Here is a 13,179-nt window from a genome sequence, read left to right on the forward strand (position 1 = left end):
TCTCCCTGGAGCCTTCCCTTCGGAGAACAGCTCTCAGCCTGTCCCCACAGCAGAGGTGCTCCAGCCCTCAGCCATCACCTCAGCGGTTCCCTTTGCTCCTCTTTTCCAGACAAAGACGACTTAACTCGGACCCCGCCCGCAGCACTCGCGGCACCCAGAACCGCGGCCGCGCCGGGCCCCGCAGAAGGGGAACACGGTGGTGACATCACATCCCGGGGCGGTGCCACCGCATCCCGGGGCGGTGCCATCGCGTCCCGGGCGGAATCGCATCACAGAGCGGCGCGTTCCGCTTCCGGCGGCCGCGATGGTGGAGCAGGGAGGCGGCGGCGGCGCCATGAGCTTCCTCAAGCGCTTCCCGCCGCCGGCCGACGGCGTCCGCCACCAGCAGCCGGACACGGAGGCGCTGCTGGCGGGGCGCAGCCTGGGCTCCGGCACCCTCTACATCGCCGAGAGGTGCGGGGACACGGGGGCTGGGACCGCTCGGGGGCTGCCCGGGGCGGCCTGAGGGGCCCGGGATGGGGGCTCGGGTGAAGGGGCCGTGAGGTGGGGAAAGCCCTCAGGGGCTGTGAGGCTCTGCGGGCCGTCCTGCTGCTCCTGCTCGTTTTAAAGCAGGCAAGAGGGAGCAGCACCGCAGGGACCCGGCTGGCTGGGGCTCCAGGGCCGGCCTGGATGGGACTTGGAACAGCCTGCTGTAGTGGGAGGTGTCCCTGCCCACGGCAGGGGCTCGGAACGAGGTGGCTGTCAGGTTCCTTCCCACCCAAACCATTTTGTAAAACTCAGCACGGTGGAAAAATGTGCACTTGCAGCCCAGAAAGCCAGTTGTATCCTGGGCCGCAGCAAAAGCAGCGTGGCCAGCTGGGCAAGAGAGGAACTTCTGCCCCCTGCTTTTGTGAGACCCTGCCTGGAGTGCTGTATCCAACACTGGAATCCTCAACATAAGAAGGACCTGGAAATCTTGGAGCAAGTCCGGCAGACACCACAAAGTTGATAAGGGGATTGGAGCACCTCTTCTATGAAGACAGCCTGAGAAAGTTGGGGCTGTTCAGTCCAGAGAAGAGAAAGTTGTGTGGAGAACTCATGGCAGCCTCCCAGTATCAGAAGGGGGATGCAGGGAGGGCAGAGAGGGGCTCTTTGATAAGAACTGTAGTGATAGGACAAGGAGGAATGGCTTCAAACTGAAAAAGAGCACTAGATTGGTTATTAGGAGAAAATTCTTTACTGTGAGCAGGATGAGACCCTGGTACAGGTTGCCTAGAGAAGCAGTGGATGTCCCATCCCTGGACGTGTTCAAGGCCAGGTTGGATGTGACTCTGAGCATCCTGGTGTAGTGGAAGGTGTCCCCGCCCAAGGCAGTTGATCTTTCAGGTCTTTTCCAACCCAAACCATTCTGTAATTACAACAATGGCAGCTCTCCTCTTTTGGCAGGGGAGTAGATGAGGCTGTTGGGTTTCTGCTGTTAATAACTACTCTGGTTCTGTGAAGTCTGTCATGTTGCATTAATCATGTGGAGACTGTACTTACTAGGCAGAAATCAGTCTGGTTATTCTGAAAGATGTTATCTGAGCTCTTTATGGTCTCCTTTCAATTCTCCCTGCATTGTATAGCTCAGGGAGACAGCTTGATGATTAAAACAATGTAATTTTCTTTCACCATGGGAAAGTACTCATAATATATTGTGTAGTTGAAGAACATTGTTGGAACAAAAGCATAATTTAAAATGTGCACTTTTAAAAACCTCAGACTAGGAAACTTTTATGAAATGGCCAATATTGTCGGAGGAGCTTTTGCCCTACCTGAGCTTGTTAGTGCTGTGTTGGAGAGGAATCTCTCTGGAATTTTGTTCACTGTTTTATTTCGTTTGGTTGCAGCTACCAAGACTTCTGCTTGTGGGGTACCTTCTCTGAGGATGTGTAATGTTGAGTTTCCTTGTGAGTTGCTTTCAGTAGACTTTTGTGTGAGGCACCTGCAGGTCTGCCAGCTTCCTTTCCATGTTTCAAGTGCACCACAGAGGTTTTACTAGAGTCACTTGTTGGGATGAACAGAAAACACCAGTGTTTGCAGGAGTGCCATGGGAGAACAGGGCATCCAGGAGCAGAATGTGGCTCTTGATCCATGTACTGACTCTCCACCAGCAGCTGTAAACATTGAGGATTGGATAGTTGAGGAAATAGGAAATAAATTCCTTGCTCCCACTGTACTAGCTCTTGCTCTCAGTCAGATTTTCCAAGGCCAGGAGTCTTCTGTGAACTTCCCATTGGTTTTGTCCCACCACAAAAAGCTTTTGAATGCTGAGCTTTGCACATGGTGGAGGTCTTGCTTTCTGGCACTGAGTATTTCTGTTCACTGTGTGACATCATTGATTACAGGCACCCAAATCTAGTTTGAGTGTGATTTCTCAGTGTATAGAAAGATGTTGATTGTTCTGATACGAAGGAGGCAGCATCCTGGTGGTGACAACCTGTGCTGTCTCTTGCTGTGGTTAGGGATGACAGTGAAAGTGGGGAAAGCAGAGGCTATAGCACTTAAGTTGTGACTGGAGGAATACCCACAACCTGGCTCTGCTGATCACAGAACTGGCTGTTTTTCTACCTACAGGCTGTACCCACATCAGATCTATCATCCTCTAGGAATTATGACACTGACCTGCCTTTCAGTGTCCACTTTGTCTTGGAAAACCACATTTAATAGCTTGAGTTGTAAATCACACTCTGGAACCTCTGTAGCTGACTTTGGAATGATAGATATCTGCAGGGAGAAGATGGAGAGTCAGGGAGGAAAATTCAGCATTTAATGCAAATGTGGTAAAGCTGTGGTGGGTTTAGGGTTCTTAGCTTCACATTCTTTAGGCAAAGGTGTCTTTTACCTCAGCCATCAGTTAATGCTCTTGCAAAGTCCTTTTCAGGCAGGTCCAGGACCGTGTGTGCCCGCAGAGTGAGCTAAGTGCCTTGTCCACAACTACTCATGTTTTGGGGTTGCTTTGCTTTTCTCCATACTGCCCTCTGTTCGTGTCTAATTTGTCTCTTCTTTTTTTCCTCCCTCGTTAGTCGCCTGTCTTGGCTGGACAACTCTGGAGTTGGCTTCTCCCTGGATTACCCCACCATAAGTTTGCATGCCGTCTCCAGGGACCTGAGCGCCTACCCAAGGGAGCACCTGTATGTCATGGTGAACGCCAAGTTTGAAGGTGAGGAGTGCTGCTGGCTGCTCCCACGCAGTTCTGAGTAACAGGATTTCCTCCTCAGGAGGAGGAAGTGTTGATTTTAAGTAATTGCTTGTATTTTCTTTTGTATTTTCCTGAAGGATAGTCATTGTAGAAACACAGCTTAGCATTTGTTTAGAGTCACTTTGCAGTTCTGCTCTCAGCTTGTGGCTGTGTATACTGAAGTTGCTGAGAATCAGTTCTCTGCCCTCTTACGCTGTTTTAAATAATTTAGTTACTCTGCCAGTCTCCCTGTGATTCCATCTTGAGTATGCTTTTTTCTTTATTGAATTTATGTTAATGTTGCTGCCCTCTCCAGGCTTGATGAATTCCTGCTGTTTCACAGCTAGGGAACTTTTCATTAATTTTCTCCCACAGCTTGGTTAAATATAAACAAGAAAAGGCAATAGGTCATGTTACCAGGCTTTAATAAATCTTTGTAGATGGCCCACAAAACACACCTTTTTGACCATTCTTGCTTTGATGTAGAGAAAGCAAGCTTTCTATTTCATTGTTAGACTTCTGGTATACCTGTTAATATTTTAAGTGTGTCAAAAACTGCCATCACAATTGGAGATTAAATGGGTGTTACATATTGAGCAGGTCTCCTTTTCCCCTTCATACCTACTGGTCATCACAGCTAAAGGTTAAAATCTGGCATTTAATTTTTTTTAATGTATCCAGAAAGTAATGACAAGACTCTGAGGAGATGGAGATGCTTTTAAGCTATTAGTGCATTGTTTCCTTCTATTATGCTACTAATGTTCTCTGACAGCCTATCACTACAAATTATAAGAGGACATTTGCATATGTCTCTTTATTCTTCTTCATTTTCCTTTAAGTGTGGTTATTTTGAAGTAAAAAGAGCCTCATCTGAAGAAAGATACTGTTTGTAGGTTTTAATTCATTCTGATTATGACATATGAAAATATGGATATCCTGTGAAAGCCTTTATGTAGAAATCCTGAATGGGCTGATTTTTTTATGGGTATTTTTTGTGGGTATATTTTTTAGTATATCAACTCTGCCTACAGTAAATCTTCCACAGCAGATAAGTTTTACTTTTCAAAGTCTAGCCCTGGCCTGCAATTTTAACTGCTGAATAGTGTTAAACCTTTCCACTTAGTTTGCTTCATGAGTCTTCATTCGCAGTTGTGCAGGGTACATTGTGTTCTTCCTCTCAGAGTTTTGCGTGTGCTCTCTGTGTGTTTGTGCCTTGTCCTCACCCCTTTTTTAGAAAAAGGCATTCAGAGGTTGACTGCATTGAAAACAAAGAGCTGGACTCAGCAGTAACAAGCTGTGCCTGCGGGGGACAGTTGGAAAAGAAGTGGGTAGCTTCCCTGTACACTTCATTTTTGGGGCAGCTGGCTGGCAGCTTCTTGGCGTCTTTGTATTCTTGGCAGTGCCGGTTTTGTGTGTGATTTTGAGTGGTGCCACTCTCAGTGGCACAGCCTCTTCTCCTGTAGAAAATAATTGTGCACTTCTGAGGCTGTCAGTGCCGTGTCCCCAGCCCCGAAATGAGGAACTGCAGCCATTTCTGTGCGGTTTTTATTCACAGAAAGTAAAACATTGATGCTTATTTATTCACGTAGATGGTGTACAGAAGTCAGGAAGCACCGGAGTTGTCACTGGTTCTGGGTGCACTTTGTATTTCTGAGATCTTTCTGGCTGACTAGGAATGTTGGAAATGGAGCAGAGATCCTCTGCATATGTCAGAGTCCCCTGTGAGGGGCCACACTGGAAGCTGGCTGATTTTGTGACAGTAATGTTAAGGATCCATAAAAAAATCCATGTGATTTAAAAAATGATAACAGGGAGTTTGAGCATTGTTGTTTGTAATAAGAATCAAGCAATTTTCCTGAAATACTTGAGTACATTGTGTGACCAGTACAGAAATCTTTACTCCTTAAGTTATAAACAGAGAAGTTTTCACATGTGTTGCAAGTGTTGTTGAGATGCTCTGAGAGGGCCTCATCTATCCATGTGGGTCTTGGAGTGTCACAGGGTTTTTTGGGAGAACAGAGTGGAGGTTTTGTGCCTCTCCTAGGTTGTTTCTGATTTGATTATGTGTGCATTCCTGAAAGAATAAACAAATGTGATTTTTTTTTTTTTTTTACAAAGTAAACATGTTTCTTCTAAATCTTTCAACTTTTCTTAAAGAGGAGACAAAAGAGGCTCCCATGACTGAAGGGGAGGGGGATGACAGCGATGATGACGTCGAACCGATTGCGGAATTCAGATTTGTACCTAGCGACAAATCAGCCTGTAAGTGCAAGTGGGAGCTGTGTTTTACTTCCAAGTCCTGGTTATATGTGGGAGACACTTGGGTGCAGAGGTGTAAATACCATGATCCTTCAGTGTCCTTCGCAAGTGACTTGATTCCTGTGTGCTGGAAAGAATAAAGCAAATTGTTTTATCTGGCTTGAAAAATGGACTCTTTCAAGCAGCTGCTTCTCAAGGAGAATTCTAGTGCTTTAAAATAGAAACTGTTGAGTATAAATACACAATATGGATAATCTCACTGTATACATTTGCAGAGAATATGTATGGGAAATGTCTTTTTAATTACAAATTCTGTGATATTTGAGTCAGTGACAATTTCATTAGAAACATTCTAATGCCTTGGCACTACTACTGGAAAGCTGTTGTATCCTGTGGATATGACAGTGGAGCTTACAGTTGGATTCAAGTTTTAGGAATCTGATGGTTGAGATGCTGCAAGTTTTCCTGCAGTAGGTAACCACAGACATAACTGTCCAGAGATAAAGCTTTATCATCAATGAAATAATGCAAAAGTGCTGTTAAGAGGCTAAAGCATCAGGCTGGATCTCTGAAACCTGATTTGTTTCTTACATGGCTTCTGGCTTGTTGGATGATGTTTTCAAATGCGAATTCAGTTGTGGTTCTGCTAAAGGAGTATTCTGACTCCCTCTGATCAGTCAGAGGGGGTTTCTTTTGTGTTGCTTTGGGGTGTTGGTGGAGGTTTGTGTTCACTTGTGTTCCTGCAGTGGAAGCCATGTTCTCAGCAATGTGTGAGTGCCAGGCCCTGCACCCAGACCCGGAGGACTCGGACTCGGACAACGATTACGAAGGGGACGAGTACGATGTCGAGGCCCGCGGTTGGTAACAGTTGCTTCCTTTGAAATACCTGCCAGCACTTGCATAACTGGTATCTGTCATAATTGTTTATTACTCATTTTGCCTGTACATCCCTTTTGTCACAGGCACAGTATAGAAATTCATAAATCTGCAGAAAACCTGTCATTCCTGTCACAATGACAGAAATTCAGCAAAAGCATTGTTCTGGCTCTCCAAAGCCCACAGACACAAGGAGCAGCCTTTCCCCTTCCCAGTGGCTGTGCTGGCCCGGGTTCAATGCCTGTGCTGCTCTGTGGTCAGTTCACATTGCTCTGTGTATTCTGTACCTGTGTAAGCAGCTTTTTAATGTCAGTTAATCTGGGCATAACTTTATGCCCAGCTGCTCCCCTGTTCCTTCACTTCTGCATGTTTCTGGCTCCTAAACTTAAGTCTGCTGAACATAAACTTGTTTTTGCAGAGCTAGAACAAGGGGACATCCCAAGCTTTTACACATACGAAGAGGGATTGTCACATTTAACTGCAGAAGGGCAGGCCACGCTGGAGAGGTTAGAAGGCATGTTAGCCCAGTCTGTCAGCACCCAGTACAACATGGCTGGAGTGAGAACAGAGGACTCCATAAGGGAGTTTGAAGGTAAGGCTTGCTTTTGTTTTACTAAACAATATGTCTTCATCAGTGACACTGCCAGTGGGATTGAGTGCACCCTCAGCAAGTTTGCAAACATGAAGCTGAGGGGTGCGATTGACACTTGAGAAGGATAGGATGCCATCTAGAGGGTCCTGAACAAACCTGAGGAATGGATCCATGGAAACCTCATGAGGTTCATCAAGGCCAAGTGCAAAGTGCTGCACCTGGGTTGGAGCAACTCCCATTATCAATACAAACTGGGAGATGAAGGGATTAAGAGCAGCCCTGCCAAAATGGACATGGGGGTGCTGGTGGGTGAAAAAGTTTCACCTAACCTGGCAATGTGCACTCACAGCCCAGAACACCAATCATGTCCTAGGCTGTAGCCAAAGCAACGTGGCCAGCATGGTGAGGGAGGACAATCTGTTCCTCTGCTCCACTCTGGTGAGACCCCACCTAGAGTGCTTCATCCAGCTCTGGGATCCTGAGCTTAATAGGATAGGGACCTACTGCAGTGAGTCCAGAGGAGGTCATTATGATGATCAGGAGTCTGGAGCACCTCTGCTATGGAAACAGGCTGAGACAGTCGGGGTGTTCAGCCTGGAAAAGAAAAGGCTCTGGGGGGACCTTACTGAGGCCTTTCAGTACTTAAAAGATGGGCATGGACTTTTTTGTAAGGCCTGTTGTTGTAAGACAAGGGGGAATGGCTTCAAACCAAAGGAGGTGAGACTCACATTGATAAAAGGAGAGATATTTTACCATGGGGGTGGTGAACTGTGGATGCCACCATCCCTGAAGTGTTCAAGACCAGGCTGGATGGGGCTTTGAGCAGCCTGGTCTAGTGGGAGGTGTCCCTGCCCATGGCTGCAAGGTCCCTTCCAACCCAAGCCATTCTGTGGTTCTATGATGTGGAAGTAGTGACTCTCCAGTTTGGCTAATCATAAAGCAGGACTGAGTGAATGTGATGCCCTGGGTGATACCTCCCTGCAGAAGGTGAGGGATCACCCACATGCTTCTGGCCCTGTGGGCACCATGTTGCCTGCTGTGGATTGAGGGCTGCTCTGTTAGAGTGAGCACTTCAGTGTTGAGAACACTTGATTCTTCTTGGTAGGATTTTCTGGAACAGTGGTAAGGTGAAGTTGATTTAGGATTAAAAAAAATTAAATTTATCAGTCTACACCAGGGTTGGGAAGCATTTTTCTACTCTAAATGAGTTGTAGTTTTTATTTGGGTTTTGATTTTGGGTTTTTTTTCTTTATACCCTAAATTATAAGTTAACAGTTATCTTAACAGAGTTCAGGATGAATTCTGAATCATTCAAACACACTGAAACAGAATTATTAAAAAAGATCTATTTTTGTGAAGGATGGTGTCTCTTAATTCTATTGATTATTCAAGTGTGTATTTAAGGAGTAAAATTTCTTTTTTTGTTGGGGGAAAGCCACCTGATTTCTCAGACTGTCTTTTCTGTGTGCTGTTTTCACTAGAGCAATGTATTATCTGGGAGAAGAACAGGGAAGTAGTTTAGTAGTGTTGCTTCTTTTTTTAATATAGAAATTGCAGTGCTTTTTATATGCCGTCATGTTTTTGAAAGATGGAAAATGATCCAGCAGTTGTGGATATCTAGGAAATAATAACTAATTTATTTTCATCCACAGGGAGAGGTTTTTAATCTTGTTTTGTCAGTTGTGTTCAGGTTTACTTTGTTCTGCAGTTTTGAATAAATTTATGTAAAGACAACCATAGGTGATAGGCTCCTGTTTCAGCAGTGCCCTTTGTTTGAAAATTTAGTCAGGTTTCTGAATTCCAAAATTCCAGAAATGAATATAAATTGAACAGCAGGTATGTCACGTGTCTCAGAGTCATCTTCATCAGTTTTGTTTACTTTTCTAATCTTACTTGCTACAGTACTGGTGCTTGGTTTGCTGCAATTACAAATATCCCCAGGGCTGCTCAGAGTTACTTTATTTTTTGACATTGTAGCATAGAGCAATCTTTCTTTTCAATTGTTTCAGAACAGGATACTAGAATAAAGTTATTCGAAGGAATCATGAAATTTGTTACACCAAAACTTCATTTACAACATGAAATAGTTAAAATCCAGTGTTTAAGTCTTTTAATAAGACAGGGTGAGGTGAGATTGTAGGAATCGGTGACATCTGTAAACGACTGACCAGCAGTGCTGGAGCAAACCCAGAAACTTGTGAGCTCATCAGTGTTTCCTTAGGCTGCTCTCAGAAGTTCAGTGAAGGGGTTTTCTGTCCTGGCTACCTCTCGTCAGCAGAGGGCATCCGCTCTCTTTCCCGTGAAAACGTCATCCCTCATCCGCTCGTTTACGGAGCACTGGCTGGTTTTTTTCAGATGGGATGGAGGTGGACATAGCACCAGTAGTTGCCGGGCAGTTTGAAGATGCCGAAGTCGATCACTGAGGAGGATGGGTGCTGCTGTAAGTTCTTCTGACTTCTCACATCAATGCTTTTTAGTCCTGCAGAGCCTTCCCTCTCTGGAATTTGTGTAGTGTATGTGATCCTACAGGAAGTGTCTCATGATGTCAGGATGATGGTGATATAGAAGAAGGAAAAGGGAGCTGTAGTTATCACAAATGTAGAAAGATGTTTAATGATCTGTGCCAAAATGCCTATTGGCATAAACCATTACCCTGCAGAGGCAGCCTGCGTGGATGTCCCTGTCTGGAAGACAGGTCAGCTTTTTAGTTGATTTAAGAATTGTCTCAAAGGCTCTTGGATGCTGATATATGAACACTGGAGGCAGCCCTGGGAAGTTACTGTCTTTAGTGCCTATTGTTTTGCCCTTGGTGTGTTGGATTTCCCAGGCTGTTCCAGGGGGCAGGACATTTCACAGCTCTCCAAGTCCATCTCTTCCTTCATTATAAGCAGAGCAGGAACAGTTCCTGGTAAAGTTACTGAGCTGTCTGGATGGGGCTGCTCTCAGGAGTGAACAGCTAAGAGACAACACCCTGCTCAGGTGGATGTGCCAGTGTGATCCCTTGTCTTCCATCACCTGTGCTTGCTTTTCTCCTCTTTAGTAGCTTTACAAGACGTGCCAGTGGTTCCTCGCTGGTGCTGGGAGGGAGAGTTAGAGCAGCTTTTTCTGGGGCTGTCTGCAGAGATGTACAGGCACAGTGGGGTTGTGCTGCCATCCTTACTTCAGCAGTACTCAGTCTGTATGTGCTGCTCAAGTGGTGCTGTGTTGTCCCAGTTCTTCAGCCTATCTCAGAAGGGAGACTGACAGCTCCTACCTTAAAGTGAGTGTCTAACTATCCCACTTGAAATGCTGGAGAGAGCAGCTGTGGAGCAGACAGCCACAAGCTCAGGGGAGGAAGAAGGAGAGGGATAGAAAAGGAGTGTGACACACTGAAAGAAAAGTGAGAAAATAGTTGATATAGGATTACAGTGTCACAAAGAAAGAGGCTGCAGTCCCTGAGGAGGGCTGTTGTGGAGGGGTGCTGCATACCTGCATTCCTCCTCTGTTGCTTATTTTTCTTTGCTGCTGCAGTTCTGAAAGTCTCAGAGTAGTCTGGTGTTCTCTTACTGACCTCCATCACTGCCACTGCTCCTGAATTGGTTTTTATTGTCTGGTGTAAGAGCTCAAACTTTAGTAGTCGCATTTCTACCCTGGGAAGGACTCTGCAGAACAGAGGAGTTCTTAAAAAAAAAAATATTAGATACTGGTTGTCCTGCCATTGGCTGGTCTGCCAGTTTGGTAAAGGACACACTTAAAAATCAGAGAGGAGCCTTTAGCTGTAGATCAGGTGCTTCTTAGTAAGTGAATGGAAATTTAGACTGATGACTCCATCTCCAAGATTACTTTGGTCAATGGTTTATTAAAAATAAATCCTGATGTTGAAAAATTCAAATTTGACTGCTTTATCTGTTATCCTGGTTAGAATTTAACTGGATTAAGGAGAGTTAGTAGCTGATAGCAGATCTCTAAGAGGCATGAAAGTGCTGGTGGAAGTGTTGTAGGCTGTTCTTCTAGAAAAGGATAAAATACACGCAGTAAGAAGTAGTGTTGGTTAGTGGAATTGTTACTCTGCCTTCCATGGTACAGCATGTGACTGTGGGAGATTAATGCTGTGAGAGGTGACTGGAGAGGATTTCCTCCTGTGCTTCTGCTTGTGCTGATCTCAGCTGAGGGGCTGATCCCTGGCAGAGCAGATCAAGTGACCTGCACGTGCAGTGTCAGGTGCTTCAGTGACATCACTCCAGGTAGCAGTTTGGGATGGCCCTTTTTAGAGTAACCACCAGCCTGTGTGGAAGTAATCTAAGGAAGTGTAGGAATCTAGGATCTAAGGCAGCAGCGAGGAACTGAAGGTAGAAAGTGACAAGGACAGCTCTTGGAGGTCTGTGCTAATCGCCCTGCTCAGAGGGTGACTTGGCTCTGCACTCTGTATGTAGGGGTGGAGAGGGAGCATGCTGTGATCCTGTGGGTACTCCATGGAGCAGCTTGGCCCTTTTAACCTCCTGAACTGCAAAATGATCTACAAGGAACATCTTGTTGGTGATCCCTTAGAGAGCAGTGTGCTGCTCTCCCTCCCAAACAATGCCCTTGTGTGATGCTGATGTTGCATGCGACCCAAATGAGATGTGACAGTCTCCTGCTGAAGCCCCTGGAGACTTGCTGGCAGTTGGTGCAGGACATTTCCAGTGTTCCTGCAATAAGTGGTGTTTTGTCTGTGGCATCACGAGGCTGCAGCAATTGTTCTGAAGCAACTGGTGTGTCTGCATGTTGGTGCAGCGGGGTCTGCCAGGCCACCCTGGTGCCTGCTGTGAGCACATGCTGTCCTTAGCTGACCTGAGTTAGAGCTGCTGTCAAAGGCAAAGATGCTCAGCACTTCTGAAAATTCATGGGCTTGTAGTAAAGTGCTGTCCTCTGACTGCAAGCAACAGATAGCTACTACTCTATGCTGCTTAATAACCTTTTATTTTAATGCCAATTATGTAAACTTGGGTGTCTTGTGTCTTTCAGATCCCTCTTGTGGCACTTCCAGAATAAGCTGTAAAACCGAAGGCATTGCAGTGACTATCGGGAGTTAACCTTTCTTTTGATGACCTAAGTTTAGACACCTAGGTCTAAAAATGCTTGTAGAGATGTTTAAAACAGGGTTTGACATTTGTGACCACTATGGGGTTATTTAAAAAAAAAACAAAATAAACAAAAACAATAAAACCTCTTGCATCTAACAGTTGAATGGGGCTAATCAGGGGTCATTTCATAGAATCACAAAATGATTTGGGTTGGAACAGACCTTAAAGATCGTCTGGTTCCAGCCCCACCTGCCATGGGCATGGATGCCATTGAGTAGATCAGGTTGCTCAGGACCCCATCCTAACCTGGCTGTGAACACTTCCAGGAATGGGGCAGCCACAGTCTCTCTGACTTAACTCTCTGGCCTTATAAAGAAGCCTTTGTAGGAATTCTAGGACTTCAGAAATAAAACTATAAGTAGAACAGAATTTTAGATGGTCCTAGAATTTTCCATATTTTTTTACCTGTCATTGACTCTGTGGAGTAGAAATGGGAATAGAAATGTTATGACTAAAAGGAAATAGGGTTGGCCAAGGATCAAAAGAAAAGCTAAATTAAAACCCCCTCAAGTAACTGGCTTTACCTTTCAGTGCTATCCCTTTCATTTCTCTGAGAGCTGAGCTTGGGTGGTAGAGGAGATGGAATAAGGTCTCTGAGGTCCGGACAAAGAGAACTGTTTTGTGTCTTTGTATTAAATGTTAACATTGTTAAATAAACTAAGATTTTTGTATCTCACAACCAGCTCGCTGTTGCAGTTCTCCCTCCTTTACTTCAGCAAGCATCTTGAGCCCTTGAGTTTCAGAACTCTCTTCTGTAACAAAAAAGTCTTCAGCGAAGCGAAAGCCATTTTCATCATTCACGTGGATGTGAGGGATAAAAGGGCAAAGCATTTGCAGGGTATGCCTGTGACAGAGTTAGCCAGACACATCCCAAACTTAGGAACCCAGCTTTAGATTGTCCTGCTGGAGCTTTCCCTGTTTCGCCTCTTGGTGGGAAAATTGGAAAATTTCTCCGTTGGAAAATATCAGGAAATTCAGGTTGTGCCTCTCTTCCCCCACTATTGAAATGAAAGTCTGGACCAAACTTCCTCGGTTTTCTTTTACTTTGAAGTTGACCTGTGATGTTTTGGGGAGGGGGTGGGGGTGAGGTATTGCTGTGTTGGTATATGAACAGTTTACTAGCCCTACACTCTGCTTACACGTTAGGATGT

General features: G+C 45.3%; 1 protein-coding gene across 1 annotated transcript; it reads left to right on the forward strand.

The window, feature by feature from the left end:
- The first annotated feature begins 264 nt into the window (after window positions 1-264).
- On the forward strand, window positions 265-12,710 carry CLNS1A (chloride nucleotide-sensitive channel 1A). Its single transcript, XM_054655032.2, has 7 exons — window positions 265-453; window positions 3,045-3,181; window positions 5,357-5,461; window positions 6,205-6,315; window positions 6,753-6,926; window positions 9,282-9,366; window positions 11,910-12,710. The coding sequence occupies exons 1-6, from the start codon at window positions 305-307 to the stop codon at window positions 9,347-9,349; spliced, it is 744 nt and encodes a 247-aa protein (XP_054511007.1). The 5' UTR covers window positions 265-304; the 3' UTR covers window positions 9,350-9,366; window positions 11,910-12,710.
- The last annotated feature ends 469 nt before the right edge of the window (window positions 12,711-13,179 follow it).

Source organism: Agelaius phoeniceus, chromosome 2 (assembly GCF_051311805.1).
Source record: "Agelaius phoeniceus isolate bAgePho1 chromosome 2, bAgePho1.hap1, whole genome shotgun sequence".
NCBI lineage: Eukaryota > Metazoa > Chordata > Aves > Passeriformes > Icteridae > Agelaius > Agelaius phoeniceus.

What these genes read in the sequence shown, in the direction of transcription:
- CLNS1A (XM_054655032.2), top strand. Translation starts at nt 305, where the DNA reads ATGGTGGAGCAGGGAGGCGGCGGCGGCGCCATGAGCTTCCTCAAGCGC. An exon ending in ACCCTCTACATCGCCGAGAG is followed by an intron (nt 454 to 3,044) that starts GTGCGGGGACAC and finishes CTCCCTCGTTAG; the next exon opens with TCGCCTGTCTTGGCTGGACA. An exon ending in GGTGAACGCCAAGTTTGAAG is followed by an intron (nt 3,182 to 5,356) that starts GTGAGGAGTGCT and finishes CTTTTCTTAAAG; the next exon opens with AGGAGACAAAAGAGGCTCCC.